Source organism: Aulonocara sp. 'chitande type north' Nkhata Bay, linkage group LG19 (assembly GCF_057382095.1).
Source record: "Aulonocara sp. 'chitande type north' Nkhata Bay isolate Kocher_YH1m ecotype deep benthic linkage group LG19, A_spYH_male_GT1.1, whole genome shotgun sequence".
Taxonomy (NCBI): domain Eukaryota; kingdom Metazoa; phylum Chordata; class Actinopteri; order Cichliformes; family Cichlidae; genus Aulonocara; species Aulonocara sp. 'chitande type north' Nkhata Bay.
The window spans coordinates 19,468,273-19,490,258 of NC_141362.1; the positions used below are offsets into that span (position 1 = coordinate 19,468,273).

The 21,986-nt window shown below is 39.8% G+C and overlaps 1 protein-coding gene across 9 annotated transcripts in view; it reads left to right on the top strand.

Moving 5' to 3' along the window:
- The window catches only part of smoc1 (SPARC related modular calcium binding 1), a 58,128-nt gene that overhangs the window by 17,756 nt on the left and 18,386 nt on the right, over positions 1-21,986 (top strand). For 4 of the 9 annotated variants that reach the window (XM_086275063.1, XM_086275067.1, XM_086275062.1 and 1 more), the window contains exons 2-9: positions 3,007-3,169; positions 3,935-4,006; positions 5,898-6,016; positions 6,222-6,321; positions 9,182-9,232; positions 9,749-9,796; positions 12,549-12,641; positions 13,029-13,109. In XM_086275063.1, the coding sequence (XP_086131189.1) occupies positions 3,007-3,169; positions 3,935-4,006; positions 5,898-6,016; positions 6,222-6,321; positions 9,182-9,232; positions 9,749-9,796; positions 12,549-12,641; positions 13,029-13,109 (727 nt within the window). The remainder of the gene's footprint in view (positions 1-3,006; positions 3,170-3,934; positions 4,007-5,897; positions 6,017-6,221; positions 6,322-9,181; positions 9,233-9,748; positions 9,797-12,548; positions 12,642-13,028; positions 13,110-21,986) is intronic. The other 5 variants (XM_086275066.1, XM_086275065.1, XM_086275068.1 and 2 more) reach the window with 4 other exon arrangements.

Genomic DNA, 21,986 nt, shown 5'->3' on the forward strand with positions numbered 1-21,986 from the left:
AGTCATATGTCTGGTTAGCCTGGAAATAAAACGTGATATAATGCAGATACATGCTTTTTTCCAATTACTGAATAATTGCTGTCCTTGACCAAAGCCAAGAGGAAGACACGCAAGTTAAAACTTGGAATGATGTGCCATGTTTTTCTCCCTGTCTGCACGCTCTCCTAAAGAGGTACGTCATGATTTAGTTTCACTCTGCACTATCTGACAAGAGCTTCTCTGTGACGGTTCAGTGCCAAGCCTGGAATCAGGTTAAACTCTCTGCCTTGTTTTAGGGGTATTTTTACAGCATGGCAATCTGTATTTGTGTCTCGCCGAAGTAGTAATCCCTTTGTTTAAATTTTACTTTACCTTGTTGTATTAAGGTTCTTCTATATGGGAAGAATCAACATTAAACTTAACATTTCTGCCTTTGTTCAGACGTTCAATACAAGACAATGTTTTTGAGGGGTTAAATCTGTTACCTTCCAGTTTCAGGACATTTACTTTGGCTTCTGATTTATCTAGCTAATAATGTCGAGTATCTTTTTATATTTCAAGAAAAATCCAATTATCTTTGCAGATAATGAAGTATCTAAATGTAGGATTATTTCCATGATAGTAAGTCTAAAAAATGTCCAAACAATCTAATTAATGTCACATTTAGTAATAAAAGGTGATTTTTTTTGTGCACCGTTACATATTTTGCAGTGAAGTAAAATGATTGTAAAAGAAAAAAAAAGCCAGAAAAACTCAATAGTCGTCACTATTATAAATAAAAAAAAGAGCCATGTAGTCTTGAAACTAGTTCATTTGCATTGGATACTGGTGATATTAAATCACCACTTGGCAGATAATTTGCTTTTTGAATTTGGGACTCAGTTTTGGATTCAAATGTTGAGATTTAAAAAATTAATGTTTTTGACTGTCACAGCTGTCAGCGCTGGCAACGATCGTTTGGTATTTGTAAAGTAAAAAACCCACAGAGACTGCAAATGGATGATTTTCTGACCTGCGTCTCATTTTACTCACCGCGTTTTGGCTTTGTGCTGCAGGTTATAACAAGTTAAAATCCCGTTTTCTCTCCAGGTCACTAAAAAGAATGAAATATCAGCCAGAATATGACAAAGAATATAAAATTCAAGTAGCAAGAGTATTTTGCCACTGTGGCTGAAGTGATGCTTCAGGTTTTACCAGCATGTGTCAAGGGATGCCTATTTTTTGGTTCGAGCCCCGGCTTGGACAGTCTCGGTCGTTGTGTCTGTGGGCAAGACACTTCACCCGTTGCCTACTGGTGGTGGTCAGAGGGCACGGTGGCGCCAGTGTCCGGCAGCCTCGCCTCTGTCAGTGCGCCCCAGGGTGGCTGTGGCTACAATGTAGCTTGCCATCACCAGTGTGTGAATGTGTGTGTGAATGGGTGGATGACTGGTTGTGTAAAACGCTTTGGGGTCCTTTGGGACTAGTAAAGCGCTATATAAATACAGGTCATCTAGAATAGATTAAGGTTAAGGTATACATAAGTCAAAATTCCTAGGAAGCTGTTGTCAATAGAAAATATTTCAAGTCTGATTGTACTGGCAGTTTCTTGTTTTTTTAAAGGCAGAATAAACAGAAAGTTACAGACTTCAGAGATGATGATTGTGTTGGGTTCTCACTCCTTGATAACAAGAGTAACACTAATTCAAAGCCACAGAGGAGTTTAGAGTATGTTTGATGAAAACGTCTGGTGTGTATATGAGATCCAGTTGTCTACCAGCTCATTCATGACATCAGAAATTTGGCCTAGTTACAATGTACCCTTTGCTCATGTCTTTCTGATTAGACGTTCAGAGAAAATCTGTCTCCAAGCAACATTTTTTAATGTTTTTCAAAATAATAAAAAAAAAAAAACGTTTTGAAGTTGGAGGCTGGGGCCAGGAGGGGGTGGGGGGGAGGTTACAATGAGAGAAGCATGAAAGCTCAATGTAGATCACTTCGCAAATGGCCTCAGATTGTCTGATATGAGTTGGCAAGTGAAGGTTGGAAAACTGTGTCCTTTTTTTGGTAAAGTACCTGCTCTTGATGCTCTGTTGGATTCAACTAGATCTCTTCTAGTCACTTTTGAGACCTTGGGTATGAAACACATTTGATAAAAGTTTTAATCTGCAGGATATTTTTATTTTCTTTTTGTTTTTTTTTACCTTTTATAAAACATGTTTAGAATAAAAAAAGCATAATCATCACTAGCGAGATGACACAGTTGCTTCTTGTGTTTTCATGTTGGAATACTGAAAATAATTTCAACAAGAGTTGGCTCAGGTACACAACTGGGACACTTCTCATAGCAGAGGACTCTGTTGCTGCTCAGTACACACCTACTCTCTCCACTCACTAACACAAAACTCCATCTTTCTGGCAAAGTTTGTACTCCCTGAAATCCTTTAGAGCTTAAATATATCTGAGGCAGCTGTAATGCCAAGGACCATTACTGCTGTCAGAAAGAAGGCCGTGTTCCAACAGTACAGTATAATTGACTCACTAATAGATCATGAGTGATCTTGGGAGAGGGGAAGAAAGATTCCTATTGGAGAGTGTGGTTTGGCTACTTTGAAACTTAATCAAGGTTGAACCTGTCTTCAGCCAAAGATCAATTACATAAATTAGCCTCTAGGTCAAGCTTCAGTGCAAAACAATCTTGTCACGTCGGCTTAAAAAAAAAAGAAAAAAAAAAAGCAAGGCAGCAGCTGACAAGTGTTTGAGAAAACAGAAATGTTTTGAGCAAAATAGGCAAGTGACCCGTGAGTCCAATTTGTACGTTAGTTTGGCATAACCTCAGATTCAGCTGAATGCTGCCTTTGTTCAGACATAGGGGAGCTAGAAAGAGAAGACGCCAAAAAGTAAGAACAAACCAATTTTTCAAGGGATGACAAAAAAGTTCCAAAGTCCCTAATCTCAAAATGTGTCTGTCCCATTATATAAAATCTGAAGTGAGTTAAATGTGTATTGCACCAGTGTTATGTTAACATGTTGCTGTATTTGTTGTTGCAGTGGCTGATTGGAGACAGAGACAGGGACTGTGGGATCACCTGCTCACGGACGGGGAAGCCGGTGTGTGGTTCAGACGGGCGGAGCTATGACAGCAACTGTGAATTGCAGAAGGCGCGCTGCAAAGATAAGACACTCACATTAGCACACAGAGGCCGGTGTCGAGGTGAGAGCTAAACTCTGGTCAACTCTGTGCAGATACACGGAGCTATTTTCAGGGTGCATTCAAGAAAATTGAGATGTAGGATTTATCTGTTTTTTTTATAAATGTAAAAAGTGATGATGTTTACATGAATGTTTTCCTGATGTCTGTGTTTACACAATCCATTTCTCACACATAACAGTCCACAGCTATCAGTAAAAGTCATACATGCATTTACATACATCAACGGGCACACAACAGGTACAATAATAAGTCAGACACAGCACTAATGAGAGGTGTTGGGATGAAGGTTGGTTGCAAAGCAGCTTGCAGGTGCATAGCAACTTTAGGTTGGATAAAAAAACTGACTCTGTACTAAGATTAGCTGACCTGTGGGATTGCAGTTGAGGTTAACTTGGCCTACCTATACTGATGCTTTGCTCATTTTCTGAATCTGTATCTAGGGCTGGAGAGGAAATGGATCAAAAAGAAAATCACCCTAAAAACACATGGTGTACTATAGCATTGCCATGGTAGATAGTTTGCATTGGTCTGAAATGTCAAAACAATACAGCTGGATTTGTACTTTTAGATTTTTGATACTTTGAAATATTCTAATAGATTTTAATTTAGTTTAAGTTTATTTAAGTTTTCCTTGTCACACCTGTTGCTCATTAAGGTGTACAGAGATTTTGTATTGTACTCGACTCTAAATAGTACCTGAAAGAGTACAAAAAAGAGCATCAACAGCCAAAACCACACAGACTCTGTGACCTTTTTGTCATTCAGGTAAAAACTGGGTGTTGCCAGTGGCTCTAACACCAACTGCTATATCTGAAGGGAGAGACGTGGAGCTCAAAGGTAAGAACTGTGACACCTTAAACACCGCACACAACCTAAAATGCAGTTTTAGAATTCATCATAACCTAATATGGCCACTGAAAAAGCAATAAAATAAAAATGAAAAAAGCAATAAAATTAATTGATTAGAATCTTAAATAGCATATTTAAGTAACTGCAGCCTGTGGCCACAACTCAAAGTCTGGGAAAAGTGGAACTAAATGGAGAAGATGTCTTTAATTTTCTGCCTCTGTGTAGCTATGTAAGTTTTTACAGACCAGGCTCACACACTTCCTCAGTTTCTGGATGCCAGCCACCCAGCAACGGCAGAGATTGATAGGTCTAAAGTCAAGATTGGAACCGGGCATCGTAGCCCCCTTTTTTCCAGACCCCCTTCTATCCATTAGAAAAACAGCAGTATGACTAAATCCACTTTTGGAGTGAATCTGACTCCCTTTGTGTGGTAATATGTGGCTTTGTTTCATAATACCAGTGTTGTGCCAAGGGAAGGAAAGCTGGGCAAAGCTCACGCAGTCTTTGCAGATGCAGCAGGCCTGTTCTGTTGTAATGAAAATGCTGCTTTATTTAGGCAGGCAGTTTGTGAACCAATCCTTGTTTACAACGACAAAGCCAGGCAAAGTCTCGTTGAAATGTGCGTGAGATTCAGATTAAACACAACAGATTAATTTGAATACGAGGCTTATAAATTGCTAACAAGTATAACAAACAACCGCAAACAACAACAAGCACAAAGCTGTGGCTGATTCAACCGGCAGACCTGCTTATTCATTATTTAGCTTTAAAATCAACACATTATGCATCATTCAAAGTCTCTCAAAGGGAGATTTGTCTGTGTCCATACACTGTGTTTCGGCTTTGTTACAGCTAACAAGCACGAGACGACAACCTGCAAACGACTGCTGGGCTCGACTTTCTTTTTACATTTACATAAATCAGACGTATTCAGGTTGGATTTTGGGGTTGCTTTTATGTCTCACTACAATATTCTATCTGCATTTTCTCTACAATACAAGTCTCATTTATAAATTCATGCATTGCTGTCCTCCTCAGTGACATCACCACCCTATTTTGGCCCTGTCAGTCTTTTATGCTTAAAGGAGACATCATGTCTGTCTCTACTCAGGTCCAGAGATGACTTTTTCAAACTTTTATTTATCCAGGAAAAATATTTGTTAAAAGTGGAGGACCGTGGTCGACTGGTCAGCTCCCTGGTGTGACTGTGTATACATGAACGGTTGAACATGAACTCATGTCCACAGGATTTTTGAGTGCAATAAAAACAGTAGTCACTGACGGGAGTTTGAACCAGTGAACAGCTGGTGTGAAGCCCACTTCATTCTCTGACCTTTAAAGCCACCTCCATCTCTGTGCCTCGAGAGCAGGACAAGCTCATCGGTGCTGCACGAACAGTTTCCACTGACATTTCCAAATATCCATGTAGAGTACATGACGCACTCCTCAGCACTAACAATGAAGTATCCATAGCCTACATCTGGCACTAGCAGTGGTCAGTGTTGAGGAATGTGTTGTTTTAGTATTTTTGAAGACTGTTAAAAAGTCTCTGCCTCCTCTAGAGTTGAGCTACCTGCAGGTTTATTATGGTTGGAGCTTTTTTTTTCAGATTTGTGAAAAACCACACGCTGAAAGTTTGATTAAGTGTTTTAAGGGTCAGATTAAAAATCAAAACTGAGAAGAAAGTAATAAAATTATGTTTGTTTTCCCATCCTGTCAAAACATGCCCTTGAGCAAGGCACAGCAGTAAACTGTGTCTGTATTTACAGGTGTGAGCAGAGTGTTACTGGCACAGAACATGTGTCTTCACTACATAAAAACAGTGCTGGAGGTTTGTATGCAGTGTTTGAGAACAGAAGGTCCTTTCAATACGTTTCAGATGCAGGACAGTCCAAGTGTCGTGTTGAGAGGAACCAGGCTCTGGAGCAAGCCAGAAGACCTCAGTCTTCAGAGTCCATGTTCATCCCAGAATGCAATGAAGATGGAACATTTGCCCAGGTCCGTATCCAATCATCCGCGGCTTTTTCCTTCCCTTTTAAATCTTTCACGCTTCATCTTTCTCTTTCCATTAGTCTCATGTGTACCCCCCCTCTTCAGATCACCCCAAAATTGAGCTTTTTCTTCACTGACAGAAAAGTCCACCCCCTGTTCTTTATTTACACTCTCATGTGTTTTACCTCTTCCATGTGTCTTGCCTCTGCAGGTCCAGTGCCATACTCTGACCGGTTACTGCTGGTGTGTTACCAGTGATGGCAAGCCAGTGAGTGGCTCCTCTGTGCACAACAGGACCCCAGTGTGTTCAGGTACTAAATAGGGGGGAATCAAGTTGGTAACCTGTTGATGAGGAGCTTTTCCAAATCATCTTAAAACATCTGTTGTATTACCGCACATACGAGTGATGGTTAATTATTTGTGTTACCTGAACAGCTCTACTTCGGAGTATTTTTAACAGTCTGCATGACCAAAGCATCCGAGTTGGTTGGATGTTTCCTGACAATTCCTTGTCGGTATGAAAAACAGAAAAATAAGCTTTTAGACATGATAGTGGTGGCTATGTTTGCTGGATCTTGCAGGCAAGCGTGCTTGGAAGCCAAGTCACTGGGTTTTGGGGCCAGTCAATCATTTTAGGAAGTGAACTAGTTTTCATAATTCAAAAAACATCTGGCAATAATTCTTTTTCAAAGGCTTTATATAATTTTAGGATACTACTGGACACAGAGTTAAACTTATAAATGATGTTCAGGAAGCCTGCCAGTCCTGATGGAGGATAAAGAGTGAACACAGCATTTGGATGACAGTTACAAAAGCTCTGTCTGTAAATGTCGAGCCATTCTATGGGCACATGTGTATTAAATGTCATGTGGCTTACAGCAGGTGCAAGGTCAACGAGAATGCTAATGGCCATACATGCAGGGGCCTCTCGGCACTCAAACTCTCCCCCCACCTCTAAGTGCTCTCAGCAGGCTGGAGGAGAGAGAGCAAACGGGGCTCTGCACACTCATCCTGGATGGGAACACTTTATGATAATCACCATCATTTTCTCTCAGAAGATAATACACAGCGATCTTTGCCAGAGCTGGATTGCAAAGCCACTAGAGCATATGGTGCAAATTTTGTGTGGAAAGTGCGGTGAAAGTGGTCGCATGCCCCTCTGAAACTGCTCAGCAGACAAAGCACCCCCAACCAAACCTCCCCTTTTCTTTTTCTCTTCAGTTCCTTGATCGATCTCTATCTGCCTAATCTGCTGTGCCTTCTCTTTTCTGTCTCTCTAACTTGTGCCACATTTTTCTGTTTGATGCTTTGAAGAAAACTTCACAAATTGATCATACTTCCATCCACCCGTTACAACAATAAAACCTCACCTTACTGATTTTTCCAATTTATGAAGGTATGCTATGACAAAGTAGCTCTAATTATAATTTTTTTGCTCTATTGTTCTCTGCACCAGATGTGTTTTTTAATGGCGCATATACTTCATTTTTCAGTTCACCCTTCACAACAGAAAGTGACAGCAAATTAATTTGTGCAGCCACACAAAACGTGGTCCTGAAAGCTTTGTGACTTTTCTGTGTTTAACGCTGCAGAAAATTCTTGGTGCTTTTTTCCGTGAGGCTCTGTTTCCTCAAACATCATCACTTTGCAATGTTTGCAAAACATTTTTTACTTCACCCCTGTAAGCCAACTCAGGGAGAGACATTAGACTGAAATGAATTTATTTTGGTGCAAAAAATGAATTTGCTCCAAAACAGAGCTGCACCAAATCATATTTGCTTGTTCTGTTCCTTAACTTACAGGATTTGGAGCTTTACTGTTCATATATGACATAAATCTGTTCTGGATGATTGGTTTGACAAAATAAGCAATGTGAAGATGTCAGTTTGGATGATATCTTTAACTACGACATTCTGACAATCCAAAAATACAAAATACACTGATTGGCCATTTTGTTAGATATACAGTATACTCACATGGTAGCAATTCAGTGAATATAGGCGTGTAGTCATGGTCAAAATGACTGGCTGATGTTAAAAAGGAGCATCAGAATTAAGCAGAAAGGTGATTTTGTTTGTGCCAGATGGGCTAGTCTGAGGATTTCTGAAACTTCTGGCACAACCATCTCTTGGCTTTACAGGTAATAGTCTGAAAAAGAACAAATATCCACTTAGTGGCAATTCTCTAGGCCTTGTTGATGCCAGAGGTCAGAAGAGAATGACCAGACCGCTTCAAGCTGATAAGAAAGCAGTAATTCAGATAACCTGCTGTTACAGCAAAGGTATGCAGAAGAACATCTCTGAATGTACAACACCTTTAACCTTGAAGCAAATGTGCCACAGCAGCAGAAGCCCACACTCGGTGCAATTCCTGTCAGCCTGGAAAGATAGGAAACAGACTGTAATTCATACAGAAGATTGGAAAAGTGTTGCTTGATTTCTGCTTCGACATTTAGATAATAGGGTCAGAATTTGGTCTAAACAACATAAAAGAGTCCTTCTTCCCTATTTGTGTAAGTGCTGGGGATATTTTGTTGGCTCACTTTAGGCCCCTTGGTACTAACTGGTACTTGGTACCATAGTTTAAATGCCACACCCTCTCTTAATTATTTTTGCTGACCATATAAATCCCCTTATGGCCACAGTCTAACCATCTCCTGATGGCTGCTTCCAAAGCATTAATGTGCCATGTCACAGAGCTCAGATCATCTTGAACTGGTTTCTTGAACATGACAATGCACTCAAATGGCTTCACAGTCTGTAGATACCAGCGAGTTGCACTAATAAAGTTGACACTTGAGTCTAGATAACAGATTAATTAAAAGCAGTTACACTTAGCAAAGGTTGGAAAGTGCATTCTCGTGTAATCGTGTTTAAATACACTCTTTTTAAAATCCTGAAATGTAGTTTATTGCACAACACAATTTCTACCTGTCTCCTTTCTGTCCTGGATAAGATCCGATATCTTCATTGTTTCTTGCAAAGGTATGTATGACACTGGTGCCTGAATCTGGGCACAATAAACCCACTGGTGTCTCCGGATACTAAAGTTTAACAGTACATGCCCAGCTCATCTGCCCCTTACTATACCTTCCCAATCAAATAACCTTTGACATGCTCAGATGCACCTGTCTACTGTGACCCAAATCAATCATCTCGCATACATTTGCAGGAAACTTCCGTGAATTTATGGGAACTCATGCTGGGACAAGTGGATTGTCAGGTAGTAAATTTCCTTCTAGTTGCTTTAACTTAAAATAGAATCTCCCATTTTTCTCTTCTATTGTAATTGGTTGCACCATTTAATTTTGCCCTGCCCTCCGTGCATCCACGCATGACACCAAATACCTGCATGCACCAAACAAGAATGACATTTAGAACTTGGAATCTTTCATGTTTAATTTCCACAGATGGAGCAGATCATACAGTTTTGCGTTGGTCTGTATTAAAATTATGCATAGTACTAACAATATGTACTCGTCCACCTAACCAAAAGAAGAGACACCAGTGGATTGGGTAATCAGTAGGAGTGCTGGTTTTTCTGATGTTTCCTGTGTCGACTGTTTTAAAAGAAATAAAAACATATTTACTTGCTGTAAGTTGGTAATTTTTTTATTTATTTTACCAGCTCAAAAAACAACAAAAAAAAAAAACAGTTTTGAAGACAAATCCTTTAAATTTAACTTTACTGGATGTTACTGTCTAGTCTTTGGTTTACACTGTTTCTTCCTCTTCCCAGGGTCAGTAACTGATAAGCCACCAGGGCCACCAAACACAGATAGAAAAGGTGAGTTGTGATCTGCTGTTATGTGTGCATGTACCCTAAAAGTGTTTTGACCTGATTTTACTCCATGTGATCCATGCAAAGTCAACATTTGTGAAGAACACAAACTTACACGTACTGGCCTTCACTGTTAAAGGGAATCTAAAAACAACACCAAGAGATGTTTCCCCCCTTTTATAAGATGCAAATGATGCTGAATTTATTATAAAGATCTCAAATATATGCACCACTGTCTAATGCATCCCTCAAGTGACAGTTCATCTTTAACCATAGCAGTTTTAACAAATCTGTCCAAAATCTTGACTGGTTTTGCTCAAGTTATGCTTTTTTCCCCACCCTCCAGGAATGGTAAAATATGGAACATTATAGAATTAATTCAAGAAATTAAAGAAACACTGAGGAGACTTTCTACTGAGCCTCTAAAAATCGGTCTTTGCTTCAGAAATCTCACAGAAAACAGATCTTAAGGAATTTCTTTAAACTGAAAAAAAGTGGGCAGTCTCTCGAAGCTTCTCTGCCGATGCCGTTTCACACCACTTGACAATTGCAGTAAGTTACAGGTTATTTTGACATGCTTATCACACTCTAGCAGGGTTTACACATAGACTTCTCATGTATGGTAAATTAAGAGAGATATTTAATAAACAAAACAAAAACGCTGCTGCTCATTCTTTGTTTCACCTGGGTTTACACCAAGACCGACCCAGTGACTACTGCATTTTATTTACAGTTCAACCTGAATAGGTCAGTTTGACCTCAGGTTCTTTAACATTACTGACATGTCATCTGATTTAAGAACTTAACATTAGTGTTTATCTCCAATCAAAGTTTCTCTGTTGTTTGCTTTTGATTGAATTATTTCCCAAGGAATTTTCCAGATGCTACAATACCGCATGTGGGTGAGTATTCTAGGCAGTTCAATTCACAGCATTACATGAGATCCTTTAAAGTTTTGCAACTCTACCTAAAAGCTTAGCTACTTTAAATTTTACCAGTTTTCCCTACAAGGTCACCCTCTTTGGTGCCCCTGGGTTACTTTCAATGCAGCTGCAGTTTTTAGAAATCAGTTCTACTCTAACTGCAAGGGGTATATAAACATGGACTTTAGACTTTTGTAGGGAGCAAACTATCAACTTCTACGTCACTGCAGAGTATAGTGGAGAATGAGAGCTGGGGCTCTGGCTCCTGAGACCAAACAGCAGTTTTTGACAGAAATTTCCATCCAAAGGCAGCAAATGACAGTCACGACCATGCTCATCATTCACAGGGTTTGAATTTGCCTTGATAGGATCTGACTGACAGCATGGAGGTCTACTATATTGCACAGAGGGAAAAGATTAGGTGTGCACTGTGCACATGGTCACAGTGAATTGAAATGCAGGAGTATTTTCACCTCGCCAATAAAAGCTTTGCTCACCTGCCACTTTGAAACAGTGTGCGATTGAGGGCTACATAGCAAACTCAAAAGTCTTCATGTGATAACAGAGGGCGACTTCCAGAAAGCATTCTTGAATCTTTAATTGGCAGAGTTGCAAAACTTTATAATCACATCTATAAATGTAAAAAAACGGACTTGAAATGTTTTTAGTTTTTGCTTAACAGTTAAATTGTTGTATTTTTGTTATACCCATATGAACTTTAGCATTGCCAGAATTTAATGTGTTTAAGGGAGGAAAGTCAAATATTTAGTTAATAATTTACCAAGAAAACTGAAGACAGCAGTTTATTTGGCCCTCAGTGTGGGAGCAGAGACACAAATATTTTACCAGTGTTTAACTGTAATGAATAAGAATAAACGTTTATACTGTGATCTTCAATTTTATTACTTGTAGTTTTGGTTAGTAGTTAAAGTGAACTGCATATTTGCATCTGCCAAAAACAAGGGAGTCACGACAACTTCTAAGTCTCCTTCTACACTGGCATATTTTACGAAAGGAAAAAAGAGGAAAATATTGCTTAATTAGATTCTTCTGTGGCTTATTAGTGTTTTTTATTTTAGTGTCCGAGACAGTTAATTATCTAGTACTTCATGTGTTTTGAAGACTTTGCCCCGAGGATGATGCTTGAGTGATGCGTATCCGCTTGGGAGAATAAATGACCTCGTATTATTTTTGTAAAAACTCGTGTGATTCCATTTTAAACTGGTTTTGTTATATATCCTTCTACTTAACCAAGGTGTGAAGGAGTAATTTTCCAGCGTGACGTGATTGTAAACTAACGATGAGACCATCACCGAATTCACTTTGGTAAATTCCCTGGACATCCATGAGTATATTATTTCCAAATTTTAATGCATTCAAGGAACTTGAGATCTCACCAAAAACAAACATTTTTGGGCAGACTAACCAGTTGACCTACTTCCTAGCGATACATTACAACATAATTTGACAATTAAGAATGACGACACAGACAGTTTCACCTCTTTGCATTAACTGTGGATGCAGCTTTCTGATGCTACATCTGCACTGCATTTGTCCTGAGGAGCGGTGTCCTCCTCGTGTGAGTGTCTGGGTGTGTGGTTTACACTGCGAGTGTGAGTGAGTGTGCTAAATGTGCAGCTGATCATGTTGGTGTGAGGATGATTTATTGATGCATGTGTGCAGGACCACATGTGGGTGTTTGTCTCTCTCTCTCTCCTTTCTATATTATTCAGTCTGTCTGTCTGTCTGTCTGTCTGTCTGTCTTGGCCGGGCCATGTGCAAATCCCAACCATTCAACAGTTCTGGAGAGTAGATTGTATTAACCTCAATAATAGTAGTCTCTTTCCGTTTCTTTCTCACCCTTAACCCAGATGATGGCTCCAAGCCCACACCCACCATGGAGACTCATGTCCCCCCTGAGGGTGATGGTAAGCCTCCTCAATAACTCCTACACAGTCGCTTAGATAATTAGTGTGCATATGGTATATTTATAATGACTCATAGGTTTAAAGGCAGCTGACAGCATTGCTCCTTTGTGTGCTTACATCCCATGTCTTAAGAATGCACCATTACATCAAATGGAAAAGGCCAGATGTTAAAATACCAAATGATACATTTGATATTTTTGGAAAAACTGGGATCTTGGATGCAATTTTAGCTTTGGTTTTGTGGGCAAAGCTTGGCTGTGCATGTTGCTTTTCAAATAAGTAGCTACTGGTGAGGTTAAATAAAGCACGGCTGTGTGTAAAATTTTCTCGAGATCACCTAAATGTGTGAAAGCTATTTGTCTAGAACTTGTCATTCTGTCGCTGCAGAGATAACTGCTCCAACACTATGGATAAAACAGCTGGTTTACAAGGAGAACAAAAAGAACAGCTCCTCTTCCAGGAAACCAGGTGAGTGAAAGAAAAATTTTCTGCTTATTCTACACATATTCTCTAAAATAAAGGCATTAGGGGTATGCATTAATTTGCAAGTTTGTGTGCGTGAAGCCCTTAAAATATAGCATTGTTGGATGCTGATAAACTCAGCTCTTCTCTGCCACACTTTTTACATACTCAGGCTAAATAATTAGCCATACTGACCTTTGGAAGATATGAAAGCTATCAGAGAAGTTGCTAGAACCCTAAACAAAGTATATATAAACGTGGCTCCGGTGTAACCAGTTTCAAAACCACCAGCTTGCCATGAAATGTAATCTGTTTTAACTTGAAGACAGACCTACACTGCCAGGGTTATGTTTTGTGGTTTCATTCCTTTGGTGTAATTTGTTTAGCTTTCTCTGTCTCCTTTTTAATTACGCCTTGACGTGTCCACTAAACTCTGGGAGGTTTGATGGCTGTACCAAGTCGAGGAGTGAATGAAGTGTGGCCTGTGTGAGCATATGTGTATTAGGAGTAGATGGATATATTGGTTAGCTGATATATATGGGTTGATGTAAATCTTCAAAAGTCTAAAAACAGTCTATTTTCTTCAATAATAAATCTTTCATTCAGACTGTATCTCCTAAAGATGGAAAAAATGGGGGGGGGGAAAAGTGCAAATCAGGCACTTACTGTGTTGGTGTTGAGCTATAATGTTTCCACGAGTGTTTAAAAAAGCATTTATGATTTAATCAGACTTTCAGGAAATCAAATACCCATGAAAACTGATGTGGAAGCTTGCAGACTTGTAAGCCCCGTAGTTTTTGCCGTTAAAATACTGAAAGGAAAAAAGAAAAAAATTCACCACATCTCACCAGTAGTTTGTCTGCCCGTCTTCTTGCACACCTCAGTATTTTGCATCTAAATATTGTTGAGGCATCTATGTAATCTCACAACTCTTCTTTCATCCTAAACCTTTTTGTCTGCCATTTACCACAAAATCTGATTTTACATGCTACGCTGCAAACAATGAGGCATACAAATACTTGATTGTACCTTGGGGTTTCCTGGGATTATGAATGATGGTGATGTGGCAGGGGAAACTGTGGTCAGCATTGAGGGGTGTATTTTATCTAAGAGGTATTTGCTGTGACAGCTCTTTGAAACTTCTGTGGAAACACCAGCTTCCCGTTTCAAATTAGCATCCGGTGTCCTCAAAGGACAAGCGACAAGGCCGAGTGAGGGGGAGATGTCATCACATTTGAGGCATGAGCGATGTGTGTGTCTACATCTGCATGTGATTGCAAACCGCGTGTGTGTTTGTGTGTGTTGTCAAAGGAGATTGTGTGCCTGTGCCTAATTTAAAGTTGGAAAGCAAATAACAGTTACTGGAGGAAGTGTACTTAAACCTCTTCTTCTTTTGGCTGCTCCCTTTAGGGGTCACCACAGCTGATCGTCTGATTCCATCTCATTCTATCCCAACCATCCTCCTCTGCCACACCAGCCCTTTTCATATCCTCCTTCACTTCATCCATGAATCTCTTCTCTGTGGTCTTCCTGGTTTCCTCCTGCCTGGCAGTTCCATATTAAACATCCTTTGTCCAATATATCCACCATCCCTCCTGTTTGCACATATCCAAACAATCACAACCGTTCCTCGCTAAGTTTGTCTGTCTTCTCTAATCTTGTCCATCCCGTATATTTAGCGCTGCCCTCTCCAGCTCTGCCTGTCTTTTTGTCAGTGCCGCCATCTCCAAAAAATACATCATAACAGGTCTCACTACCATCTTGTAAACCTTCCCTTCTACACTTCATGCTATCCTTCTATCACAAATCACCCCCTCCACTCTTCTCCACCCACCCCACCTGCACTCTCTTCTTCACCTCTCTTGTGCAGTGTCCGTTGCTTTGGATGGTTGACCCCGGGTATTTAAAATTGTCTCCTTCACTTTTTCACCCGTTTCCCTCTCAGTCACACACATGTATCCTGTCGTTCTTTCATTCCTCTTCTCTCCAGAGAATACCTCCACCTCTCCAGGCTCTCTTCCATCTGCTCCCTACTCTCACCACAGATCATAACATCATAGTCAAGGAAATTCCTGCCTGACCTCATCTGTCAGGCAGTGTCATCCCCAGTGTAATCCCATCCCCACTCTGAACCCATCTGTCATTCCCACCCCACACCTCACCGCTGTCTTACTGTCCAGCAATACATATCCAGCACCATCCTCTCTGCCATTCTCTTGGCATCATATGCTTTCTCTAGATCAGCAAGAACACTGTGTAACTCCTTTTGACCTTCTTTATACTTTTTCACCAATCCTCATGAATTCTGATCTTAACCTAGCTTCAGCGTTATCCCTCTATAGCTACAACAGTTTTGCACATCATCCTTGTTCTTGAAAACTTGTATCAGTACACTTCTTCTGCTTACATTCTTAAGTGCACTGGCTCTTTTGTAATTCTTTAATTTAATGAGCTAGTTACTAGTGCTGGGTAATGTTACTTTTAAGAGTACTTGTTACGTTACAAAATATCCACAATATAAATAATTTCTTATGTTACAATGTTACCTATTTAAAAAAATTATTTTTTATTGTACTTTGAGATACCAGCATTCACAATTCTTTGCACATGTTGATTATACTGTCCATGTAGCTTACTGTACATTTCAGATAAAGAAAAGAAGAGGTAAGATATATTTTGTTTTGGTGGGAAAACTCCTTTGTTATAGCAGTTCAAAGTTCACAACAAACATATATGAAATATGTAGAAGGGCATATAACTTACATATAATACAGTATGAAAAATTAATTAGGTAAAAACTAATCTGAAATAAATACAATAAAGTAAAATAAGTATATTTTACTTTAAGTATTAGTAATATTACAATAAGTGAAAAAGCTACTCTCAGTTTAGGGGTGAAATAAACTTAACATGAGAGGGCAGGACTTCTAAATGTAGTGACTTTACCTCATTGCAAAGCAGGTTGGTACTGATAGCATCTCTTCCATTAACAGTGGCAGCTGTAGCATTGTTTGCTGGTACTTTTTAAGGCAGAGGTCACATTTTGCATGTGCATTTTATCTGCCAAAAAAACCCCAAAAAACAGGAAAAAATACCTCAACAATGTAAAGATTAGGGATGGGTATCGTTTAGGTTTTATCCGATACCGGTGCCAAATCGGTACTTTTGAAACTGTGCCGGTGCTTAAACGGTGCTCGAACCGGTGCTTAAAGAATGGAGAACACAAACTTTGTCCAAAAACCTCTCATGTTCAGCTGTTTTTTTTGTAAAAAGATAACAATGTTAGCCTTTTCTGCAGCTATGGGGCATATATGGTATCACTCTTGGCTGGAAGAAGTGCTTAATCAATGGAAAAAACACAAACTTTGTCCAAAAACCTCTCATGTTTAACTGTTTTCCACTTTTTCTTTGGTCATTTTAGCCTTTTTGGCCAGGGTGAAGGGAATATCTGCCATCAAACAAGAAGACAGCCACGTAACTACGACGGTGTTTGCTAGTTCACCTTACATGCATTAATGTAATAACGTGGTTAGCCTACTCAACGTAAATTACACACGAACAACATTAAGCTACTCACGCAGAGAAGAACAGCTGCTGCTGCATCATCATCCTCATCATTTCTGCTACACTGGCAGGGCTAGGGGCCAGGACTCTATTCTTCGGGTTTTTGGGGGATGTTGCTCCGGGTCCGATAACTGGCAACCCACCCGACATGCACGGTGTGAGGTCTAGCAGCAAACTATCAAATACAGCGCATTTCTCGGCTTTTAAAAAAAACGCTATGCGTCGCCAGCTGTTTAATCGGATTCTTGGTGTTACCTCCTTTGACAGTATCACAGTATCAGCTTAAAGCACTTGTTGCAGGCTGCTGAGTTTGCATATTTTGCTGTGAAGTACAGCCAGACTTTTGACCGCTTCGCCTTGGGCATTTTTAATCTGTAGCTCTGCTCTAACAGAACGTACGTACCTGGCCCCGCCTACTATCCTCGGAAACGTAAAATGATTGGCTAGAAGTGTATCACAGCTCAGGAAAAAAAAAAGCACCGAAATAAAGCACCGAAATGTGCGCTGCTTTTCGGTCTGGTTACTACCGTTTATGTCAGAACCGGTGCCATCATGGCACCGGACACCGGTACCCATCCCTAGTAAAGATCAGTCACAAATTCTTTTAGCTACAAGACTTTGTGGCAACAAAGGAACAAAAACACATCTATCAATTTTACCCATCAGCCGTAAAAGGCTCTCGGACCGTTGTCATTAGCTGGAGGTGTGGGTGCCGTTGACGCCCATGTTTGTCAATGCTGTAACTGGAGAACGAGGCGATATAAGAGTTTCAAATTGATGCCAAAGGTGTATCTACTAAAAATCTCAGCTGGATTTGAATTGCAGTAGCATCAACCTGAAGGTTAAGGTCAGAGGTCAAGTCTTCTGAAAATCTTGTGAATGCGATAACTCAAGAAGGAAATCAATAAATTAAATAACTAATTTGTAATTTGTTAGCTCCAGCATACACAATTACAGCGTGTCTTCTGATTGGTTAGTAAAAAAAAAGTCCATTGTTTGTCTTTTGTTAATATCCTTAATGCTTTGCCTTCTTCCTTTTTAACATGTTTTGAAAACATTAAAACCCTAAAAAGATTTAAAACCCCATTCTTCTTCACTGCAAAAACTGCCCTTTCTCATACTTCATTCATGGATCCATTCTGTCTTTAGAATTTTCTAGCAATTTTGTAATTTTTATAATCATTTAACCAAGAAAAAAAGTACAAGCTGATCATTTAAATGCCACAGCCTAACTTTATGACCACAGTTTATTAATCTTCAAAAGCTTCCACCAGCAGGATAACACACCATGTCACAAACATCAAATAATCTCAGACTGGTCTCTTGAACATGACAGTGAGTCCATTGTACTCAAAATGGCCTCCACGGTCACCAGATGTCATTCTAATAGAGTAACTCCATATGGTGGAACAGGAGATACACATCATGGATGTGCAGGTCACAAATCTGGAGCAACTTTGTGACGCTGTCCAGTCAGCACAGATCAAAAATAAATTAAAAATAATCAAGGCAGTTCTAAAGGCAAAAGCTGTCCAAATGGGTACTAGCAAGGTGATATATTGTTGTATTATATTCATACACATACACTCACTCACTCGGGCAATTCGGCACGCGAAAGGGAAGAGACAGCGAATAAATCTCTCTACCCACCAGGCAATTTCTCCACTTGACTCTAGAACAAGGGCAGAGACTGGCAGGGCTCCTTATACTGACAAACTGCTTTATTAACTTCTGGATAAAATCATTTCTAAGCAGAGAAGATTTGGCATAACAGTCCTTATTTAAACCTTCCTGTCTTTAAATACAAAGTGAAATAACCTGAGTCCTAATGGAGCAGACATCCCGCACGCACATAAACTGCGTTATTCATTTACAGGCTTTGTCTCTGGACACTCAATAATTCTGATTTAGAGCGATGTGGAGATTGTGCTAGTGAAATGTGTTTGCTTAGGCAAAGCAAAGCAAGGTCCATTTTTCAAACAGATGCTGTGTTGCCAGACTTTGACGTGCTGTTGATCAAATGTTGCAAGCAGGGGGAAGCGCTCTGTCATGCAGCTCATTTTTAAAAGTGTACAGAGAAGCAGAAACTTAAAAACCACCACTCCTCTCTTGTGGTGAAGCAAACAAAAGAAAAACAAAAATGCTGAAGGGATATAATGCGATCATGTCATTAATGCGCATGATTTTGTTTAAACATTTGCAGTCTTAAAAAGACTTTTGTTTCTTGTAATCCCATTTACATGTCATGCAAGAGGGCAGGATGCACTTGTTTAACTTTAAAGGGCAATAAGTGTGCACAGCAACAGGTTTCGGCTGTTCGGTTGATGTGTTCAAAAGTTACACCATCTTTTTAATGAGTCTCTATCATCTCAATGCTTTTGTTGTGTTGTAAAGACAAACACATGCACCTATATACATCCTCACAGAGTTCCTCTATTACTAACATTTCTGCCATCTTAACTGCAGAGAAGGCAGACAATGTTGCAGTGATTACCAAACAGCTGAAAGCCATTGAAGTGAAGTGAAAAAGAGAGCAATCGGAGGGGGGAGAGCAGGTTTAAAGACAGAGGAATTAGGACGGAGGGAAGCAGGGTAAAAGAAAAAGAAAGAAAAAGATGTAGAGGAGTGGAGGAAAGGACTGAGAAAGTGAGAGTGGTCACAACAAGCATAGGAATAAAGAAAAAAAGGAGATTAAAAATTATTTTGCTAAGGCTGGAGCCTCAGTAACAATGGCCAAAGTGAGACGTATAAAATGGGGCAAGTGTGTTATCAAAGATACTGCAGACAGCCATCTTTTGTTCATTATCAATTTGCCCTGAAGAAAATCACAACAACAATGATCACATTGTTACAACTGTTCCTGACTTCCACTTGTGTGGGTTTCATTTTTTTACCCAAACTACAATATTTGTTTTCTGAGGGTTTTGTGTTTCTTGTCTTTCAGTTCCTGTCAAAGGAAGGGAAATAAAATTGAAAAAGAAACAAAAACAAAAAATAAATAGAGCAGAAATGCAGATATCCAAGGCAGGCCTGGACGACGTTGATTGAATTTCATGTCCACACAAAACTGAAAGGATTACATTGCAAGCATCCAGCCTTTTTCCATTTATATGTACAAAAACAATTTTCTTTTGGGAATCCTAGTGCCTGGCGCCAGCATAACCTCTGTATAATAAACAGTGCTAAATAATTTGGATGTGAAGGAACCTTGGCGAGGACAGCACTAAGAACACTTGAGTATGAGTCCTTACAGGACAAAAAATGTTCTTTAGTGCAAGGACACGTTTAGCTCTGTGCTGGCAGCCACGCTCAGGAAATCTGACCTCCCCACCTCCCACTCTCCTCCGCTAGGTCTCAGGCCTTCTGCTGAACCTGCCACCACCGTCATCTCCACCTTTATTAACTTCACCATGGATCGTGATAAGAGAGTATTTTGTTTTGCACACAGTCACTGCCAAAACAAAAAGAAACAGAAGTAATGACATGCTAGGTTTTTCATGACCCAGTGTTCTCAAAACGCCACCTATAAAGTTTTGCGCTCATGATATCAGCTTGATTATTGCGTGATGCGGACAAAGCAGGGCACTTGTTTAAGCTGGGGATGAAAGCGAGGATCGTGTACAGCAGTCAGTCAGTCAGTGTCACAGAAAGACTTGCATCTTGGAAAAATTGTGGAAGACTCAAAACAATTCTGTCACTTCTGTAAAGTTGACTGACGTGAGTACAGAGTGCTCCTCCAGCTGTTTAGACTTTTTCCCCTGCTCAGCTTTGCAAAACTGGAAACAAAGCAAAGCAAAAGATGAATAATGTTGCTGGAGTAGCTAGGTGGAACTATTAAACACAAGACAGCCAGTATCGTAATACTATCTGGTTACCATTGGCCGTTTACACTCTTTTCCTGAACTTCCATCCAGTGACATCAGGCATCTCATGAAAGATGGCAGCCGTGATTGATCAGGGACCAGTGTAGATCTGTCATGTGTCTCAGTCATAAAAAGACAAGTTTTTATGACTAAATGGATACGGCAGCCATTGTAACAGACAATAATATTCTGTACTCTAAGCACAGCATTATGATTTAAATGTCAGCCTTTAAATCAGCACTGTGATTTTTATTATTATTTCCTGCTAAGGCACCAGAACACTGCTTTCTGTGTTATTGTGAATTTGTAAAAAGACCATGATAGTATCATTATATTTGCTTTTGAAATACAGGTGTAGGAAAGAGGAGAGGGAGTCTATAACCATGTAGAAAAGAGTTACACAAGGTATTATGTGTGTAATTTAAAAACTTCAAAGCTATTGTCAATACTGTCAGGTACAACTTCTTAGTAATGGGTTGGACCTTTTAAAGCCTTCAGTACTGCTTTCATTGTTTTTAATGTTGATTGTATATGTTGCTGGGGACATTACTCAGAGATTCTGGTCCATATTGGCATGATTCGTACCACATCCTGATCCACTAAAACCCCAAGGTTGTTCTATTGGAATGAGCTCTGGTGACTGTGGAGGCCATTTAGGTACAAGAAACCAAGAAATGATTGGAGTGTTCACAAAGGTATGGTCATGGTTAACTGCAATAATCAGGAAGTCTGTGGATTTTAGATGACGGTCAGCAGAAAGCAATACTCATCAGACCAGGCAATTTTCTTTCAATCTTCTTTTTTTTTTTATTTTTGGGTAGCCTGTGTAGCATCCAGTCTACTAAAAGGTTCAATGTGTTGCGTGTTCAGAGATGTTCGTCTCCATACTTTTGTTGTGAGAAGTCATTATTTGAGTTACTGTTTCCGTCCCATCATTTTGAACCAGGTTGGGCATTCTCCTTTAACCTCTAATATTAACAAGGCATTTTCTCCCAGAGGACTGCAGCTCATTGGATATTTTCTCTTTTTCTCACCATTCTCTCCAAACCCTAGAGATGGTTGTGTGGGAAAATCCCAGTAGATCTGAAATGCTGAGAGCAGCCTGTCTGGCACCAACAATCATGCTACATTCACATAACCTTTCTTCTCTATTCTGATGCTTGGTTTGGACTTAAGCAGGTCAACTTCACCATGTCTACATGTTTAAATCAACAGCAACATATTCTGAAATGCCCAGAGCAGTGCTCACAACTACTGATTTGCTATTGTGCTTGCTAACGTAAAGGGGTTGAATACAACCCGCTTTTTATTGGATGGTCTTAAATTATGTAAAGACCAGAAATCTAATTTCTGTTTTCACTGCTCAACTTCTCTGATGCTGATCTGAAATAGGCAGGGGCTGTGTGATACAGCTGTTATTCTTTGGTAGCAAAAGCCGAGACTGCAGGCACTGTCT